The sequence below is a fragment of the Hyperolius riggenbachi genome, chromosome 11 (genome assembly GCF_040937935.1).
Source record: "Hyperolius riggenbachi isolate aHypRig1 chromosome 11, aHypRig1.pri, whole genome shotgun sequence".
NCBI classification, from domain to species: Eukaryota; Metazoa; Chordata; class Amphibia; order Anura; family Hyperoliidae; genus Hyperolius; species Hyperolius riggenbachi.
Window position 1 is genome coordinate 10,488,737 of NC_090656.1, and position 20,905 is coordinate 10,509,641.

Below are 20,905 nucleotides of genomic sequence, written 5' to 3' on the forward strand. Positions count from 1 at the left end.
GAAGATGCGATGGTCCGAAGTGATTTTTCTGTTTTTGCCAACCGCTTCCAATGTTATCAATTTCTCATTGAGAATGGTAAACTCACTTCTGGTGAACAGCTGTTTCAGAACACCATGTTCTGTTCCTAGCTTGTAGAAACCGTTCTCAACATTCATTACAACTGCAAGAACGCTTCTTGGGTCTCCACGGCCTCTGTCAACATCTGGTATACGAATGCGCACGTTATCTCCAATTTTTGCTAGTGGGAATTTTGCATCGGAATTTTTGAGCATCTTTGAAGCTTGAGCTTGCAAGCCAACATGGGCTGCCGATCTCTTCTTCCTGATTTCTTGTTTCGTATGGCATAACCAGCAAGTAATGTTAGTTCCATACCCTTCATCCGCAGCGTTGCTTACTCCACAAATTGAATGGACATCATTTCCACAAGATTGACAGGTATGAGCTGATGAACACTCTTTTTCACATACTGGACACATACGTTTTGTGTTGCTATTCTCAGGCGACTGTACTGAACTTCCTGATGCTCTTGCTACCGCAGCATTTTCATTGTCAGCAGCAGCCCCTCCATGAATAGCTGTCTCCATTTCGTGTTCGATTTTCTCAAGATCTTCTTCTGTAACTAACTTGTCTACAATTTCTTTGGGTAGATTGGAAGTACTCAGTCCCACTTTTGCTGTGCAACCAAACATGGCCTCATATGGTGACTGGTGGATGCCTTGGTGAAAAGATCGGTTTTTCATAAATTGAATAAATCGAAGACTCTCAGCCCAATGTGTGGAGTCATTTGACTGCATCCATGTCATCATCATATTCTGAACGTCCTGATTGGCACGTTCAACAGAACCTTGGCTTTGGCTATGCCGTGGTTTTCCGTGTACCAGTTTCAATTCAGGCCACATAGATTTCAGTTCATTAATGACATGGCTGACAAATTCTTTACCGTTATCAGACTGAAGGACACTCGGCGCACCTATGATGGTGAAAATGTCAAGTAACTGGTAAGCGACTTCTGCTGCGGTTTTGCTTTTCAAAGGCCGTAGTAATATAAACTTGGTTAAATGATCCTGATAATTGAGGATGAACTTGTACTGCCTGTCAGGGTTGCTTTGCATGTCGATCAGATCTACTTGGCATCTTGAATTAAATTCGTTAAAGAGCAAAGGTTTAGAAACTAAACCTTTCTTAGGATTAGACAGTTTAGTCTGGCACGGCTTGCATAAGCTCAGATACAGTTTAATGGCTTCTTTTGTGATATTTTTGAACTTAAGGTGTAGTTCCTTTTCCATCCGGGTGCGACCTCCATGTCCAATTTTTAAATGTGTCTCGTGCAGTATGTCAAACAGTTCTTCTGCATGTACATAGTACAAAACAGCACGGTTTTCTTTTGTTACTGGTGCAATCAGCTTTTCTGTTCCATCAACTACGATGACATCATATTTTCGTATTCGCCGATAGTCAACGCTTTCTTTCTTCTGCTTTGTTTTAGCTGCTTTCACCTCCTCTATAACATCACAGTATTTTTCTCGACTAAAGATAGCGCAATTACTTGCTTTGTCTCGTATCATTAAGTTCAAACCATCCATAAATCTGGTTTTCATATCAAATCCTGGTTCCACAACTGCGTTACTTTCATCCAGCATGTTAATTTCACAGAATGTCTGCTTCAGCTGAATGTCCAAAAAAGTATTGCAGAATATCCACGAAGGTACCACAGAATATCAGCCACAGCAGAATGTTTGCAGAAGGAGCACAGGATATCTATGAAAGTGCCACAGAATGTCCACGGAAGTACTGCGGAAAGGCAGGTGCAGCTGAATGTTCACATAATCACCACAGAATGGTGGTGGTGGTGGAATAATTACACTATGAATGGCAGCAGCAGCATGTACACTGAACTACCACAGAAAGTTCAGGAAAGCACCACAGAATGGCAGCCACAGCACCAAGGTACACAAAACTTTTCGCTTTGAATCGAAAACCACAAAAGAATTTCCACAACAATTACGCAGCAGTAGCAGAAAAAACAAACTCCTAGCCTTGTCAGAAATACCACACATGCAATAACACATGCAGCTGCAGCCAGGAACATCACAAACAAACAGTGAAGTGGGGGGGCACACGTTACAATATTACCTGTTCCCTCAGCATCAGGCACTTCAGGCAAGGGTCCTCACTTCACAGCACATATTTCCACATTTTCCATGTGTTCTTCTCCCTTCTGTCTTCTATATGGTAGTGATGAATTAATCTTCTTTCAATATCCCCCCCCCCCCACCAATTGATTAAATAAGTCGGCCCATCTTCCTATCAAATACCTCCCCCCTCTGTGTCTGTCTACCTCCTTGTCACCTGCACCTGAGAAACAGCTACCTCCCTCCCTGTGTCACCTGTAGTGAAGAGGAGCTGCGTCGGGACATTCGATTTCAGGGACACCAATTCCCCCGCTTGCAGGCAGCAGGCAGTATATGGGCAGCCCAGGGTTCTCGCGGACGAACGGGACAGGAGGGACAGCGTGACACCAGCAGGACACGGAGATCTGAGCTGCGGATAGCAGCCCGCCCGCTTTTACACCATTTCCCCCCAGCAGCCAGCCGCTTTGCAGCATACACCAATCCCCGGCTCGCAGGCAGTATCTGGGCAGCCCAGGGTCCTTGCAGACGAACAGGACCGGGGGACAGCGTAACAGGACGGAGATCTGAGTGGGACACGGGGACCTGACACCAAATAGGTGAGCGTCGGGACTTGGCCGGCCACATTCAGCCAGAACGCGTTCTGGCCGGCCAAAGTCAGAAAACCAGCAGCATTTCTTATATTGGCCGCATCAAGCGGCCACTTCGCATTCTGACCGGCCAGAACCCGAAGTGGCCAGACTTCGGGTCTTGGCCGTAACATATGTATATGTATGTATATGTATATGTATATGTATATATGTATATGTATATGTATATGTATGTGTATGTGTGTGTGTATGTATTTATATTATATTATATTATGGCATTAGACCTGAAATTGAACTAATTAAACAAAAAGAAGACAACCCCTCAGAGCAGGGACAAGGTCCTCCAGCACCAAGGCTGAGACACCAAAGTGCGCCCCTCCACCCCTCCCACCCCAGCCGTCACACACTGATTCGTATTACACTAAGAGGCGACCCTCCTCCATCCCTCCCACCCCAGCCATCACACACTGATTGCTATTAGACTAAGAGCCGCCCCAGGGCCCACAACCTCCCCAACACCTTAATATCTAGTTATCTGGCTTGCAGTCACTGCCATGCATTCCCTTTCCTTATTTCTTTCTGCTTCATACACAATTAGGAATGACAGCTGAATGAATTGTGCGCCCCCTCCTACACTGCGCCCTGAGGCTGGAGCCTCTCCAGCCTATGCCTCGGCCCGGCCCTGCAACATTATATATATATATATATATATATATACTCAACAAGCACAGGCAAAAATCGATGCAAGACAAAAATGGGTGGTCTGTAAAAAAGTTTATTGAACCAACTACACATAATTAAAAACATTTAAAAACAAGGCCACCTATCAACTTAGCCACAAAGGGCCCCAAATAATATTATGTAAATAAAGTAGCACCAATCGTATAATAAAAATTGACCTATGAAGTCAAGAGTGTTGTGTATCCTCCAACAACTGCAATAATATAATATAATGACCTCGCCAGTGTCACTAAAAAATGACACAAAATTCATGATAGTAGAGGTACATGGTAAAAGGACACTGTATTGCCCCATCCTCTTTCCCTTCTTGAGTCTCTGTACGCTCATTCACACCATTATTGACATTTCTTCATGTATCATGTATCTTCATGTATCTTTCTGCATCATTTCACGTTACAAATAATTGTACTTCTAATTAGGCATGTTAGCCAGTTCACCTGTTGATATAGGGCACTTACTTGTGTTCTGTGTTTATATATTTATTTAGGTTGCTGTCAATTTTGTGTCCCCATCTCCTCCCTTCCCTATACCAATATCTACCTCTTTTGAGGTCAGATTTATATTCACCAATTATCAATTGCACTAAGCACTTTTCGGAGATTCTCTGTATTTGGGTTAGGTTTATTTATTCATTGGATTTGTGTCCTCCCATTTATCTGCAATACAGTGTCCTTTTTCTATGTACCTCTACGATCAGGAATTTTGTGTCATTTTTTAGTGACACTGGCGAGGTCATTATATTATATTATTGCAGTTGTTGGAGGATACACAACACTCTTGACTTCATAGGTCAATTTTTTTATACGATTGGTGCTACTTTAGTTACATAATATTATTTGGGGCCTTTTGTGGCTAAGTTGATGGCTGGCCTTGTTTTTAAATGTTTTTAATTATGTGTAGTTGGTTCAATAAACTTCTTTACAGACCACCCATTTTTGTCTTGCATTGATTTTTGCCTGTGCTTGTTGAGATAATATATGGTTATATGGGGGTTGTCTTCTTCTTCTTTTTCTTCTTTTTCTTTTTCTTTTTCTTTTTCTTTTTCTTCTCTTTTTTTTCTTCTTCTTTTTCTTTTTCTTCTCTTTTTTCTTCTTCTTTTTTTCTTTTTCCTTCTTTTTTCTTCTTCTTTTTTTTTCTTTTTCCTTTTTTCTTCTTCTTTTTTTCTTTTTTTCTTTTTCCTTCTTTTTTCTTCTTCTTTTTTTCTTTTTCCTTCTTTTTTCTTTTTTTCTTCTTTTTTTCTTTTTCTTCCTTTTTTCTTCTTCTTTTTCTTCTTTTTCTTCTTCTACTGCTGCGTTCTGATTTTAAAAACAACGCAAACGCATGTCTGTGCGATCATGTGTTTTGCTGTTCAATGTATAGGCACCTTATGAAAACGCATAGAAATGCGTTTGTTTTGCATTTTATTCTGATTTTATTTAACCACTAGTATCTATTTTCAAAAATCAAGACCACACTTGCCAATCAGAAAAGCGGAAACGCAAAGGCATAAAAAACTCACAAAAAACGCACATCAAAATAGGTCAAAATGTTGTAGAAAAGGGTCCTACCTCGGAGGGAGAAGTAATTTAGGGTCCAGTGAATGCTGGAACCCTAAATGACCCGTGTACAAACTTTAGCATTAGTGCAATAGCGGTGCCTAGCTCAGGCGCTCTGCCCCAAAACTACATGAAACAAGGGGGAAAAATATACATACGGTATAGATATTTTTTAACCTCAGATTTTCTCCTGATTGCTAAGCCGGCGGGACTACATAGACTAGACATCCTTTTATTCAATGTGTAATTGTAAATATATATATTCTATTAAAGCTGGGCTTATTTTGACGTTTTCTGTCAGGAAGCTCTGAACAGGAGGGACATCAAGACATTGACTGCTTTGCTACAAGCAGCATATGGGAGGGTACAGCCAAGTCTGCTCCCTCATACAGACCTCTCCTAGAACAGACTTGGAGTCATCTGCACCCGTTATCTTGAACTGCCATATACTTCAGCACATTAGGAATTATTTGTGTGTGACCCGAGCAGCTGGTTCTGGAAAGACTTGCAGATCTCTTATCTGCTCGTTATAGGTACTAGGTAGCTACTTCATGGAATTAGTTACCATATTTTTCTCTCCATAAGTTTAGAAGAGGGAAACCAGAACAAAATATTCTAAATTAGGTGCATCTTCAGGGTGCAAGGGCTTCTTCTAGAGTATCAGGGCTCCCCCCAAGCAGTGTCTCTTCCACCCAAGCTAATAGTGCCCCCCTGGGCTCCTGCAAAGTACTAGCAGCAGCGGAGTTACCTGTCCAGCCAACGGGCACATGTCGCCGGAGTACGGGGAATGGTCAACAGTGACAGGAAGGAGCGCACTGTCCGGACAGGTAATGTAACTCCTGCCACTAGTACTCTGCAGGGGCCTCAGGGGAGCATTATCAGCTTGGGGTAGAGACCCCTTGGGGGGGGGGGGGGGGGGCTGGCTCCATTCTTGCTGTGACACAAGTCCCTCAATAAGATGCACAGACAGGGAAGGGAAGGGGGTACGTGCATCTTATGGAGGGAAAAATACAGTAATATTCATTATAACTGTACTCCTGGGTGGTGTGTTCAGGATACAATTTTTTTTTTTATTGTTTTCTTAAATTATTTATTCACTAGATCTAAGGCCCGTTACAATATTGGGCGCTAGGCCTCTCCCCCAACAATCGTCCTCACCTCCCGCCCCTGTCGCCCAATGGTGCAGTATTTTAGGTAAAATTGGTTTAAGTAGGATAGTAAGATATACTCACAAGGGTGGGTTGCACTCCTGCAACCACCGACAGAGCTTATAGGAAATTAAAATGGTCCCGGTCGGTATCCCAGATCTGCTTGGCAGGTACTGGTCGGTCGCTCTCCTTAGGTATTTGGACACGTGGTGTACCATATACTACCCTGAAGGGTTGGACTAAAACTAAGAAAACTTGTTGGAGGCGCCCAGAATGTAATTATCTTAAATCATAAAGCACAGGAGTAATTTGGTCCTACCTCCATAATCGGACAAACCATATAGGTAAAGTTTTCAATGATGCACAAAAAGACAACGCGCCTCACGGCACCGGCCCCCTCCCGACAAACACCCTCCATCCATGCAGATAAAACCAGACAGCAGTGAAACACCGCACACATTTTCTCTTGCATTAAAACGTGCATGTTTTCACACATACAGACACACATGGGGCTTAACTCACTAAATCGCGATAACTCAAATATCACACCTTATCAAAGATATCGCACCTTATCAAAGTTAACACGCCTTATCAGAGTAGCATAGCGAGCGCTAGGAACCTGCAGGGGCTCAGGGCAGGACGAGTGCCATTGCCAATTAGCAGGCATAAGTTTGTAGCGCTCACTATGCTACTCTGATAAGGCGTGGTAACTTTCATAAGGTGTGATATCTTTGATAAGGTGTGATATTTGAGGCATCACAGTTTAGTGAATCAAGCCCATGGTGTGCAGAAAACACATACAGGAAACTGACAGACAAGTGAGCTCTCAACCACAGCTTATTACACTCACTCTGTCCATCTCTAATGGAGCAGAACTGGCTCTGCAGACTTCTCCAGCACCACTACAGTACAGAACACTTGGGGAGGGGTAGAGAGGTTGGGGGGGGGGGGCGGGACTCTGGACACAAGAACCTGCTGCACACTGAATAGGGACTGTCTGATAAATCATACAAACTTTTTTTTGCAGACAAAGATTTATAGTGGCTGAGCAGATGCAGTCATTAGAGCAATTGTGCAGAGAGCAGAAAGGTGTTTTTTTTTTTCCTCTCTGCGCCCTTAGTTGTCTGTCTCTCAGGACGGGGCCCCCCGTGGCTTCTGGGCCCCCCTGGGGCTGCATCCCTTGCAGGGTCTATTGTTATGCCCCAGAGCACTGGATAAAGCCACAGGTAAGATAGATACAGAATTCTCAGAGCTGTGTTTCATGTTACATGACCTTCCTCCACCAAGGTGATAATGTTATACTGTGTTTATGTGCAGACTATGAACATCAGCGGACTACGAGAGGGAATGGACAAAGCAACGGTCCCAACATTGCTGGAGAACAACCCATTCCTGGTATGTCTGCCCCGAATTCCGCATAGCTAATTGTCTAGGCAAAACATTACTGGGAGGGTGGAGTTATATACCAGTATACGGCATTATATACATAGAGGAAGTTTTTCTGATGCTGAAAACAGGAAGATTAAAATGAGGAGGGTATCCTGAAAAATACATTGCATTTTGCTATGTTGATGACAGTGCCTCTTTAATGCTGAAACAATTTGGTAAAGTTTGACTCTGATCCTCATTTGGCATTTCCAGCCTGCATTCAAAGGAAAATGTACCTGTGGCCACAAGCCAGGTGAACAGCTGAAATGTGTATGGTATATAGTTAGAGGCTTACCTGGCGTACTTGAAATCCAGGCTAATCTACTATCTTTATCTTTCTTAATAGAACGCCAGGCTGGTTAATGCCCTCCCACGGTATAAAACCTAATTATCTAAAGAACATCCAAGGTGTAAATAAACTGATTAGAGAAGCAATTGTATCCATTCTTCTCCTAAAAATTACTTTTTTAGATATCCCCAGTTTTATTTTATATTTCAATCTAGTGTTTAATTTTTTACTGTTTCGTTGTCTCTGCTCAATGACACCTTCATTGAAGTATGCCAGGGCTCAAATCTATGAATTATCGACCCTTGTTATCTCTTTCCTGCTCTCAGAAGCCATTTACTGACAGGAAAGTGTTTTATGGCAGTAATTACTTATCAGTGAGGGCTAAGGTCCGTACACACGCCGGACTTTAGGCAACGACGGGTCCGTCGTTGCCTCCCGCTGGGTGGGCGTGCCAGCGACAGTCCGGCGTGTGTACGCTCTGTCGTCAGACTGATACGGCTGTTCCTGAGCGATCCGCCGGGCGGATCGCTCAGAAACAGCCGTATCAGTCTGACGACAGAGCGTACACACGCCGGACTGTCGCTGGCACGCCCACCCAGCGGGAGGCAACGACGGACCCGTCGTTGCCTAAAGTCCGGCGTGTGTACGGACCTTTATGCTATGGTCTGACCCAGTCCCGACCCGGACAGAAACTTGCATACCTGATGTTTAACTCTCTCAGGCAGAGAAAGGAAAAAAAGGAACACCGCCTATTTGTGTGCTAGGCACTGTACATACACATGTCTATCTCATAAACCCCTTTATCTTATCTAAACCCCTTTATCTTATCTTTTGTGACTCTCTTGCAACTAGCAGAGTCCCAGTGGATTGGCGTACAGCCCACGTTTTCCCATTATTTAAGAAGGGCAAAAAATCTGATCCAGGAAATTATAGACCTGTAAGCTTAACATCAGTTGTATGCAAACTATTTGAGGGGTTACTAAGAGATACTATACATGACTTCATAGTAGAAAATAATCTTATTTCTCAGCATCAACATGGGTTTACTAAAGACAGGTCCTGCTTGACTAACATGCTCAGCTTTTATGAGGTAGTGAATGCTAATATGGATATTGGGAATGCTGTAGATGTGATATACTTGGACTTTGCAAAGGCCTTCGACACCGTTCCCCACAAAAGTCTGGTGCAAAAGTTGAGGATGCAAGGACTGGGGAAGAGTTTGTGTGCATGGATAGGGAACTGGCTAATGGACAGAAAACAGAGTTGTGGTCAATGGATCGTACTCAAAATGGGAGACTGTTAGCAGTGGGGTCCCACAGGGGTCTGTTCTGGGTCCAGTGCTCTTCAATTTATTTATTAATGACCTAGTAGATGCAGTAGTGAGCAATGTTGCTATTTTTGCAGATGATACAAAATTGTGCAGAATCATCAATTCTCAGGAAGATAGTGTCATATTGCAACAGGATCTGGATAGGATGGCTATATGGGCACATACATGGCAGATGAAATTCAATGTTGACAAATGTAAGGTCATGCATTTTGGACGTACTAATGGTCTAGCACCATACAAAATAAATGGGATACAGTTGGGGACATCAAACTTGGAGAAGGACTTAGGAGTACTCATTGACAACAAGTTAAATAATCGTACTCCATGCCAAGCAGCTGCAGCTAAAGCTAACAAAATTTTGGGATGCATTAAAAGGGAAATAAAAACTCGAGATGCTAGCATAATATTGCCCCTGTTTAACTCTCTAGTAAGGCCACATCTGGAATATGGAATTCAGTTCTGGGCACCACATTACAAAAAAGATATTGCAGTTTTAGAGCAGGTGCAGAGACAAGCGAGAAAATTGATGCGTGGGATGGAAGGTCTCACTTATCGAGAAAGGTTAGATAAACTGGGTTTATTTAGTCTAGAGAAAAGACGCCTTAGAGGGGATCTAATTAACATGTATAAATACATCAGAGGGCAATATAATACCTTGGCGGATGAGCTTTTTGTCCCTAGGCCTTCTCAAAGGACTAGAGGACATGATCTGCGCATGGAGGAAAAACGTTTTAGCCATTTATTTAGGAAAGGGTTCTTTACAGTTAGAGTGATTAAGATGTGGAATGCATTGCCACAGGAAGTCGTTATGGCAAACTCTATACCTGCATTTAAAGGGGGCTTAGATGCTTTCCTTGCGTTGAAAGACATCCATGGCTACAATTACTAGGTTATGCCTAATGATGTTGATCCAGGGATTTTATCTGATTGCCATCTGGAGTCGGGAAGGAATTTTTCCCTTTAGGGGCTAATTGGACCATGCCTTGTAAGAGTTTTTTCGCCTTCCTCTGGATCAACAGGGACATGTGAGGGAGCAGGCTGGTGTTGTACTTTATACTGGTTGAACTCGATGGACGTATGTCTTTTTTCAACCAAAATAACTATGGAACTATGTAACTATGTCACATGTCACCTCGGGTGTCCTTTAAGCAATAATTAGCTGGGCAGGAACGAAAAATAGTGCCTTTTGGGGGGGGGGGGGGGCTTTTGACTGTGGTGTTCAGTGTGCCCCACTTATGAGATTTCATAGTATTCAGTGGGCGTCCATAAAAGCCCTTCCATGCTTTGTTGCTACATTTGGTTAATCCTGAATTCTGGGCTTATGGGTGATCATCGAGGCCTCACTCGCCTTCCTGTCTAATGGCTGCCATGCCTCTGCCCAGTGAGACTCCTTTCAATGTAATGAGGGTTGCTGTGAGGAAGAGCTTTCTTGATGATTAGCGATGCCTAGTTCTTCCCTTCCAGGATGGTTGCTTTGCCACTTGACTAATCAGGGAGTTCCATGGGGTTCTGTGAGGGCTTCCACGTTTCTGAGCTGGTTAATGTACCACATGAACAATTAGGGGCTTCCTTTGCGATTTATAAGTCCACTATCCCCTCCATATTTGTTGTATGAGTTTGGGGGGATTTAGATTGGATTAGATTAGTTTACAGCAGTGGTTTAGTTAGGGCAAACATATTCAACACTTTTTTTAAATTAAAAAGATGTTTTTCTTGAGACTTCAGAGCAGGCCTGGATTTGTACTCTTTACCGCCCTAGGCCACTGTCACCAACCGCCCCCCTTCAGTATAGGTAGCGGGATGACCCCTCCCCCCTTCCCTCTAGTATATGTAGCCAGATGACTCCTACCCCTTTCACTCCAGTATAGGTAGCCAGATGACTCCCTTAATCCCTCCTTTTCCTACACCCCCCACCTTTTAGTATAGGTAGCCAGCTCGCCTTCACACCGCAGCAGCCATCAGTGTCACTCATTTCTCCACTCGTCTCCAGTGCAGAAGCTTCCTCTTCCCCAAGTCCATAGCCGCTGGCCACAATGCAAGCGTGCACAGAGAGCAAAATGGCTGCTGCGCAGGCGGCTAGCAGCAAAGTACCACGGCCAGGCACTCGCCTGATCTCCCTGCATTGCAGCATTTGCAAGCTTGCAAATGCTGCACCAGTTTAGCCTGCTGCTTTGGTGCCCCTGCTTCTGTGGTGCCCTAGGCCATGGCCTAGGAGGCTTTGGCCTAAATCCGGCCCTGCTTCAGAGTCTCTTTAAGTCGGCTGAGGCAGCCCTTACTGAGCACCTTAGCCGACAATCTGGTGTGTAAACAGCACCTGATGAACACCTGATGCCCAACCCGCGAGCGATCGGACGGATCTACTCAGCTCCAGCAACGCTGATCCCACTGTTCACGCTGTTCCCTGCTTGCCACGTGATGTCACATATGTGCCGCTCATTGTCCCTCCACCTTAACCCCCGCATAGCAACACAGCGCGTTGTCAGCTGACGTGTGTGCCACCCGACCAATCGATTTCACCCAAGGGGATCAGCTCCTCCTCCTCATCAGTTGGGCATGTGTACGAGCTCTTACATTTGTGAGATGATAAATGCTACTAGAAAACAAGCTACAAAATACAAGGTACAAAATCAAAGTAGATGAGGTGCACAAATACAAGATCGTGTGATGGAGTGATGGTTATAGAGGGTAGCAGGAAAAAAGGGCGCCGGCTGAGGTAGACGAAAAGGACGCTGCCATAGACTCTAATGCAATTATCGTTAATACGATGAAAAAAGGGCGCCGTGATAAATATCATTAACAACATTAGAACATTAAAGTTTTTGAAGTATGTTATTGTTTTAGAAGCTTGCAACGTTATAGTTTTTTATCATATAATTTTGTTTGTATGTACAGATTTTATGTTATCAAAGATATTATCGTTTTTATGTGTAAAAGGGTGTTTCTGCAGAGGGAGTGGTTAGGGTTAGTCCCCACAGGGGGAGTGGCTAGGGTTGGGCACCACCCGGGCGGCAGTTAGTTATAGGCAACACCAGGGGGGGGGGGGGTGGTTAGGGTCAGGCACCACCCGGGCGGCAGTTAGTTATAGGCAACACCAGGGAAGTGGTTAGGGATAGGCACCACCGGGGGGGGGAGGGGGGCGTCAGGGTTAGGCACCACCAGGGGAGTGGTTAGTTGTAGGGATGCTCATTCGGATTCCACGGAAATGCAATTTCCGAAATTCCAATCGGAAATTGCATTTCCGCATCGGAATGCGGAAATCGGTAATGCAAGTGCGGAAATTCCGCCCGACTTTAACATCGATTTTCTCAAAAACTATAAGGTCTTTTTGAAAACTTTTTTTGCATCTTGTTCAGGAGATTCTGCTTAATAAACCCTGAAAATTTGGGGTTTCTAGGACTTACGAGGGCTTTGCTATTAACCGCTAAAGTCGGCGGATTTTTACTGTACTGTAAAATGCAGAAAATAGGCAGATGCGGATTTTCTGCATTTTACAGTACAGTAAAAATCCGCCGACTAGAAACCCCAATTTTTCAGGGTTTATTAAGCGGAATCTCCTGAACAAGATGCAAAAAAAAGTTTTCAAAAAGACCTTATAGTTTTTGAGAAAATCGATGTTAAAGTCGGGCGGAATTTCCGCGATTTCCGGAGGAAATTCCGCATTGGAATGCGGAAATTGGTAGCGGAAAGCGGAATCGGTATTTGGCAATGGCGGAATGCGGATTTACCGTGGAATCGGAAATTGGGATTCCCGACCATCCCTAGTTGTAGGCACCACCAGGGGAGGGATTTGTGTGAGAGTAGGGTTGGGTTAAGCTGTATTGTTGAACTACGTAACGACTTTTAACTATTTGACATTCCTGGATGTGAAACTCACGTCCAGGAAGCCATGTGCGCTCCTGCGCGTCCACGCGGTTTGTTAGCCAGTGAATCCGTGAATCGGGCAACGGTGCCCGATCACTGATTCCTCTCCCCCGCAAAAAAAGCGACAGCTTCTCTCGGAAGCTACGCTTTTTCTGCTTCCTACGTCGCTCTAAGCGTACATGGTACGCTGAGTGACGTCACTGTAAACAACTCATGGCTGCCATCTTGTGGCCAAAAAGTAAACTACATCTAAATGTTAAATAAAAATAAAAATACACATGTATTTACAAAAAAAAATACAATTTCAATCCCACCCTCCCAAAAATACCCACATAAAATGTTTAATTAAAAAAAAACAAAAAAACATTACAATAAAAAAAAAACACAAATATTTACCTAAGGGTCTAAACTTTTTAAATATCTACGTAAAGATGAAATATTTTTTTTTTTTTTTTTTATTATAAGCTTGTAAATAGTGATGAATGCAAAACGGAAAATGCACTTTTATTTCCAAATAAAATATTGTCGCCATACATTGTGATAGGGACATAATTTAAATGGTGTAATAACCGGGACAAATGGGCATATACAATACGTGAGTTTTAATTATGGAGGCATGTATTATTTTAAAACTCTAATTGCTGAAAAGTGAGAAATAATGATTTGTTTCCGTTTTTTTTCTTATTCTTCCTTTTAAAATGCATTTACAGTAAAGTGGCTCTTAGTAAAATGTACCCCCCAAAGAAAGCCTAATTGGTGGCGGAAAAAACAAGATATAGATCAGTTCATTGTGATAAGTAGTAATAAAGTTATAGGCTAATGAATGGGAGGTGAACATTGTTCGGATGCATGAAGCGAAAAACGACTGAATGCGAACTGGTTAATGTTAATATTCATTATTTCCCATCTGTTTTTGTAATGGTTTTTATTGTTAACCAAGTTTGACAATGATGTTTAGCATTATCTGATTTCGTTATCCACCCGCGCCATTTCGTTATCCAGCCAGGCCCTTTTTTCACGCCGCCCTTTTTTCATGCATGCGTTATAGAGACCAGCTTAATCAACTCCAAGTCAGTTTATGGGATGTGTAAGCCGTGATGTGGATGCATGATCGAGTAAGACATACTAGGGAGGGGAAGGCCCTGCCAAAGGCTTACAACCTAGAGGAGGGGGGGGGGGGCGCGAGACATACTAGGTAGAGTAGTGCAAATAGGTGCTCAGCAATGAGAGTTAGGGCATAGGTGTGGAAAGGAAGGACAGAGCAGAGGTGGTTTTTTTGGTTGGTTTTTTTTTTAAGGGCTTGTTTGGAGGAGAGGGCAAGCCTGACGGGTGGTGGAAGGGTGCTCCAGGGAGGGGAGGACGCTGTAGCAAAGTTCTGTAGTTGTGCATGGGAGTGGGAAATGTTCAGGTGGCCAGGCGCAGGTCTTTCGAGGATTGGAGATGGTGTCTGGATGTATATCTGAGGACCTGTTCAGAGATGTAGGTGGAGCAGGTCTTAGTTATGAACAGATTTGTAAGCCAGGCATAGAATCTTGATATGGGTGTGTGTGTTTGCAGGAGGGGAGGTGAACTTGGCTGCATGTGTGAGGTGTTGGCTGCATCCATGGAGTTATTCTTGTGGATACCAGACAAACTCCTACACTGAAGTAATCATGTATGTCTCGACTCGACTTTAGGGAATGTTCAGAGGGTTGATCCCATTGCTGGTAGAGGAATATATCGGAGATGAGTCTGACCCAGCAAAAGTCCGCAACGGGTTCGTGGAACTTTGTGGAGACTACGTTTTTGTAATGCCTGCCCTGAAAACTGCCAAATATCACAGAGGTAAGATCCCAAATATCTTGAGAAGCATAATGAAATACAAAGAGGTATAATTGCAAAATGGTGATTGAGAAGAGTGAATGGACTCACAGCAGGTCATGGGCACTGTGCTAATACACCTCACTTTACCTCTACACCATATAACAGGCTGTGGTCAAGGGAAAATGTGTACATGTGATTAAGGCGCCAGGAAATCTGGGTGTAGGGTGAAGCCGAAAAACTACTCACCCTGCTCCTGCAAAAGTCCCAGCGGCGTTATTACTCAGAGCCGACGCTTCGATAGAGGCAAAGGGGGCAACTGCTTCAGGGCCCCTGCATCCGTAAGAGCCCCAAGTGCCCCCCTTTGCCTCAATTCACTAGGCTGCTGGGTTCCTAGATACCCCTGCGCGACCCCCCCCCCCCCCCCCCCTGCAGTGTAATAAAGGCAGTGAGAGACAGACACTCGCCTCCCAAACGATCCAGGCGCTGCAGCTCCCGTCTGTCTCCCCTGTAGTGATTGTCTTGCACTTCCTGCCAATCTGTTTGGGCTCTAGTGCCTGAACAGAGAAGCAGGAAGTGAAGGACAAGCACTACAGGGGAGACAGATGGGAGCTGCACTGCCTGCATCACTCAAGAGGTGAGTGTGTTTGTCTCTCACTGCCTTTATTACACTGTGGGGGGGAGGAGCTAGCGAAGAGGGGGGGGGGGGGGGGAGTCTGGCCAGTGGCAGCAGCGGGGGGGGGGGGGGGGGGTTTGTGGTGGTGGGTACTGGTGTCGGGGGGCCCCAGATTACTTTTGCCCTGGGGCCCCATTTTAGCTAGAGCCGGCCCTGTTATTATTCCCACTCCAGGGCGCTGTTGACTGTGGGGTAAGTCGTAATTTGTCTGCCGGCTATAGCTGGCGGCAGATTATGCTCTTTTTCTAAACTATTGACTAAGAGCTGCTATAGCCATAATTCTCATTACAGCCTATGGCGGCGTCTGGTGCGCCCAAATTTCCAGGGCCGTTTTTGCCTCAGGTAAAACATGTGGACTTGTAAAAATGTAAACTAAAGATTAAATAAAATGTGTAATACCTATCCCTAGCCATCCCTCTATATACATACACTAGCTGATGGCCCAGCGTTGCCCAGGTATGCATTTGGCTGTTAATGGCTCCGCCCGCTTTTCTAACCCTAACACACAAACACTCAATGACCTAGTTTGTGAGCTTTGCGGTCTTTGCATTGAAATGAAACAAATCTGATTGGCTGTTTGTGGCTCCACCCCCCTTCCTGAATTTGAACCCCAGTCACCCAATGACTAACTGTACCAGGTTTGAGGCTTGTGCCATTAACAGTGCAAGAATGGCAGCAATGTAAATATTCCCCTTGAAAATCAATAAGTGAATTTTGATTGGCTTTTGTAGGCTTCACCCACTTTTCTGAATTTTAATCTCAGTTACCCAGTGACCAACTGTGCAGAGAACCCTGCCATTAACATTGTAAGAATGGCTGCCGTTTACATTTTCCCAGTGAAATTTGTATTTGTCCCCGCCCACTTTTTGGTTATGGGGATAAAAAGTATCCTGTATGTTATTCCAGGTAATGTAGTATGTGTGTGCCAAATTTCATTCAAATTTGTTCTGCCGTTGTTGCGTGATTGAGTAACAAACATCTGAACTTTCACATTTATAACATTAGTGAGATATACCGTATATAAAGCAGTTGGTTTGCACTAAGTAACTTGGTCGTTGGAGAGCAGTGGAAGATGAGGTGTGGCAGAACAGAGGGGGGTTTCAAGTCCTCCAAATCAACTCATCCTGGGTGTGGCTGACCCAGAAAGAGTTGGGCCATGGCAGTAATCTCCCCGTATTGCCCCACCCAAACACGAACTCCCTCAAGATGCAAATATGAGGAAAAAGATTGACTCTCCGGATGCAGGGTTAGAAAATGCAAGAAATTCAGGCACACAAGAATGCACGCAAAAGTACCGTATATACATACAAAAAATGTAAATATATATTGTTAAAGTGAAAAAAAAGGCAAATGGGAGAAAGGACAAACCCATAGATGAGCCGAAGGTTGAGGCTAGGTTCACAGTGGGTGGGACGTTACAGGCGCACGTTAGTGCAGCCTGTAACGCAGCCCCACCGCAAAGTAATGAAAAATCAATCAGCTGTTCACAGTGCCCACGTTGCGTTACATTGTAACGCTCCACGTCAACAGAAAGTACTGCATGCAGTGCGTTATAGGCGGCTATGCCGCGTTAGACTGTTTGCACATGCTCAGTCATGTTGGGGAGGAGGGGAGAGCGGCCAGCTAATTAATAGTCACTGCACGGTGTTTACTTCCTGGAGCGCCGCTCTGTGCGGCGATTGGCCGGGCGGGACCACGTGATGCCGCATGCGTCCAAGAGTACGCATCACGGCCGCCAGAGTGAGCTGCACAACGCGGCTTACTCTGACGTCCACATCAGAGAGCACCAGGCGTTGCGTTAGGTGCACTTTATGTGCCCTATAACGTCCCCTAAACGCAACGCCCCACTGTGAACCTAGCCTGAATGTCCGGCTGACGCACCACATTGCACCGTCAAAAACAGGTCTTCAGGGAACACCACCACTGGCCAAGTAGGAAGTGATATGCGCTTGGCATCACTTCCTGCTGAATCGTATTATTAACCACCCTGGCGTTCTGATTAAATCGCCAGGGTGGCTGCGGGAGGGTTTTTTTTAAATAAAAAAAAAACTATTTCATGCAGCCAACTGAAAGTTGGCTGCATGAAAGCCCACTAGAGGGCGCTCCGGAGGCGATCTTCCGATCGCCTCCGGCGGCAAGAGATAACACGGAAGGCCGCAATGAGCGGCCCTCCGTGTTTCGCTTCCCTCGTCGCCATGGCGACTAGCGGAGTGACGGCATGGACGTCAGCCGACGTCTTGACGTCAGCCGCCTCCGATCCAGCCCTTAGCGCTGGCCGGAACTGTTTGTTCCGGCTACGCTGGGCTCGGGCGGCTGGGGGGACCCTCTTTCGCCGCTGCACGCGGCGGATCGCCGCGCTGCAGCGGCGATCAGGCAGCACACGCGGCTGGCAAAGTGCCGGCTGCGTGTGCTGCTTTGTATTTGGTGCAAATCGGCCCAGCAGGGCCTGAGCGGCAGCCTCTGGCGGTGTTGGACGAGCTGAGCTCGTCCAGACCGCTCAGCAGGTTAAACTACGCTTACGTGCATGCGCGCTGCAACACCGCGTCTGGGAATTTTGGGGCCATTGTTACACATGTCAGACTATATCACTAGTACATGGCAAAGAAATGAACAGCGCTACTTAAAAACCGATAAGTGCCTACCTGCAAGAGAGTGCAAGCCCCACTTGTGGGATATAATACACACCAAGCATACACATGACCTGTCTACCACTGGAGGATGTTAGTTTCCTGTAACAGCCTGCATGCAACCTATTAAGTACTCGTCCCTCCCACTGCGAAGAAGTTGATCCTCCATGGGAGGGGCCTAACACTAACTAAATCCTAACCTATGTATATGCATAGCCTGGGTGCGCTACCAAGTAAAATTGAAAATTGCGCAAAAGGTGGATCAGCGCATTACCAGGCCGCTTCCGAATGGCCTCCATCAGAGATGCGCTGAGCCCCCCCCAGAAACTACAAACGCACCTTGAACTCTCTTGCAGGTAGGCACTTATCTGTTTTTAAGTAGCGCTGTTCATTTCTTTGCCATGTACTAGTTTAATTCATTTTTGGTCAGCTGCTCCCACTTAACAGCCTTGCTTTTGGTGTATATGCAGAGCTTCTGTTTGGGTTCAAGGTGCGTTTGCAGAGTATATCACTAGCTAAACACTAAGGCCCTGTTCAGACTATGCGCGTTTGCAGAACGCATAGATGCAAAGAAAACGCAAGTTGAAAAACGCATGCGTTTGCATGCGTTTTTCTTGCGTTCAAATGTGTTTTCTATTGCGTTTTTCACACAGGAAACCGAAAAGAATTATGGGAAACACAGAGGAAAACGTATGAAAACGCAATACTATGTGTTTTTGATACGCGTCCATAGACTATCATTGTGTACGTTTCTGTGCGTACCGCACAGAACTGCATGCAGCACTGCGGACGAGAAACGTATGCGTCTCATACGCATACATGTGAATGAGGAACGTTGAAAAACATTACTAGCCGTTTCTATGCGGAAACTCAGCCTGTATGCGTTCTCTAAAAACGACTAAAAAATGCTCAGTCTGAACTAAGGCTCCTTTTACACTTGATCCGCTGCGTTGGGCATGCGTTTGGGTTAGTGTGCATTTTTTCCAGAAATGTAATAGAAAACCTATTTGTTACAATCCCCACACGCTGGCATCTGCAAAAAAAGAGTAACATGCGCGCGGTGGAAACTCTTCCATTGCTGTGCATGTGTTTCAGGACACCTGCGGTGCGATGCGGCTATAGTAGTCAAGGTGGCACTGGAGGAAATGCACTTTCAAACTCCTAAGGCAACCTAAACCTTGAAATGCTTTCAGCATTTGTCCGCAATCTGTATATAGGCCTAGTGCACACCAGAGCGTTTCTGCTGCGGTTTGCGATCCGCTTGCGGGTGCGGATCCGCTAGGGTAATGTATTTCAATAGGCTGGTGCACACCAGAGCGGGAGGCGTTTTGCAGAAACGCATACTCCCGGGCTGCTGCAGATTTTGGATTGCGGAGGCGTTTCTGCCTCAATGTTAAGTATAGGAAAAACACAAACCGCTCTGAAAAACGGCACTTCAGAGCGGTTTTGCAGGCGTTTTTTGTTACAGTAGCTGTTCAGTAACAGCTTTACTGTAACAATACATGAAATCTACTACACCAAAAACCGCTACACAAAACCGCAAAACGCTAGCTGAAACGCTGCAGAAAATAAGAAAAAGCGTTTCAAAATCTGCTAGCATTTTGCGGATCTGCTAGCGTTTTTGGTGTGCACCGGGCCATAGTGAGGACTTTTGTTGTTGCCTAAAAATTTCTGTATGACTTCTTTAAACGCAATTCACCCTTCTTTTTGAGGATACATCATGGTACAACCTCTTGATCAACTAGCAGTCTTCTATTGTCTGGTGGAATACCAAATTAAAAAAAAAAAAGATACATTTGAAGACCATTTTGCATTTTGTGGCTAATCATGACCTCCAGGTGTTTTTATTATTGGTTTTCAGCACACCAAAATACACACATTTGTTGAAAATAATCAAACCACTTTTTAGTTGCAGACCTGTGTTGTTATTGTTGTTTATGTATTTAGATATGACATGCATACATACATACAGCAACACGTGTATGTTTTACTTTCACTTTAGCCAGTGACCACCATCTCATTGATGCCAGTGATCATTGATCCCAGGCACTTTGAAAGGGAAACAGTTCCCATTCACCAATCTCTGATCTGTTTGCTAATGGGCGGCGACGAGAACGTGTGTGTGGGGGGCGGTACGGTGGCGTAGTGGTTAGCGCGCTCGCCTTGCAGCGCTGGATCCTCGGTTCGAATCCCAGCCAGGTCAACCTCTGTAAGGAGTTTGTATGTTTTCCCCGTGTCTGCGTGGGTTTCCTCCGGGCACTCCGGTTTCCTTCCACATCCCAAAAACATACAGATAAGTTAATTGGCTCCCCCCTAAATTGGCCCTAGACTGATACATACACTACACGATACATACATAGACATAGGACTATAGTAGGGACTAGATTGTGAGCTCCTTTGAGGGACAGTTAGTGACAAGACAATATACTCTGTACAGCGCTGCGTAATATGTCGGTGCTATATAATGGGGGGTGCACGCAGTGGGTGATTGCATTGGGAGATGTAGATCTACGACCCTAAAATGGGAACAGTCCAGGGGCGCTGCTAGGATCCTAACAGATCGGGGGCACATTTGAGCACTCCAGATGAAAAAAGGGTGGGGCTAGGAGCAAAATTTACATGAAGTTAACAGCGGTGTAAGTAAGCCTACCAAGCAAAATGTTGGATGAAGCTCCCTCTCCATTAATACAAAAAAAAAAAAAAAAAAAATTCAGCAGATCACATAAATAGGCAGTGCCACTTAAACATAA

The 20,905-nt window shown here is 44.9% G+C and overlaps 1 protein-coding gene across 2 annotated transcripts in view; it reads left to right on the plus strand.

Annotated features, from left to right (window-relative positions):
- LOC137538288 (pyrethroid hydrolase Ces2e-like) overlaps positions 1 to 20,905 on the plus strand; it is an 83,803-nt gene that overhangs the window by 54,965 nt on the left and 7,933 nt on the right. For both annotated transcript variants that reach the window (XM_068260369.1, XM_068260370.1), the window contains exons 9-10: positions 7,462 to 7,539; positions 14,729 to 14,876. In XM_068260369.1, the coding sequence (XP_068116470.1) occupies positions 7,462 to 7,539; positions 14,729 to 14,876 (226 nt within the window). The remainder of the gene's footprint in view (positions 1 to 7,461; positions 7,540 to 14,728; positions 14,877 to 20,905) is intronic.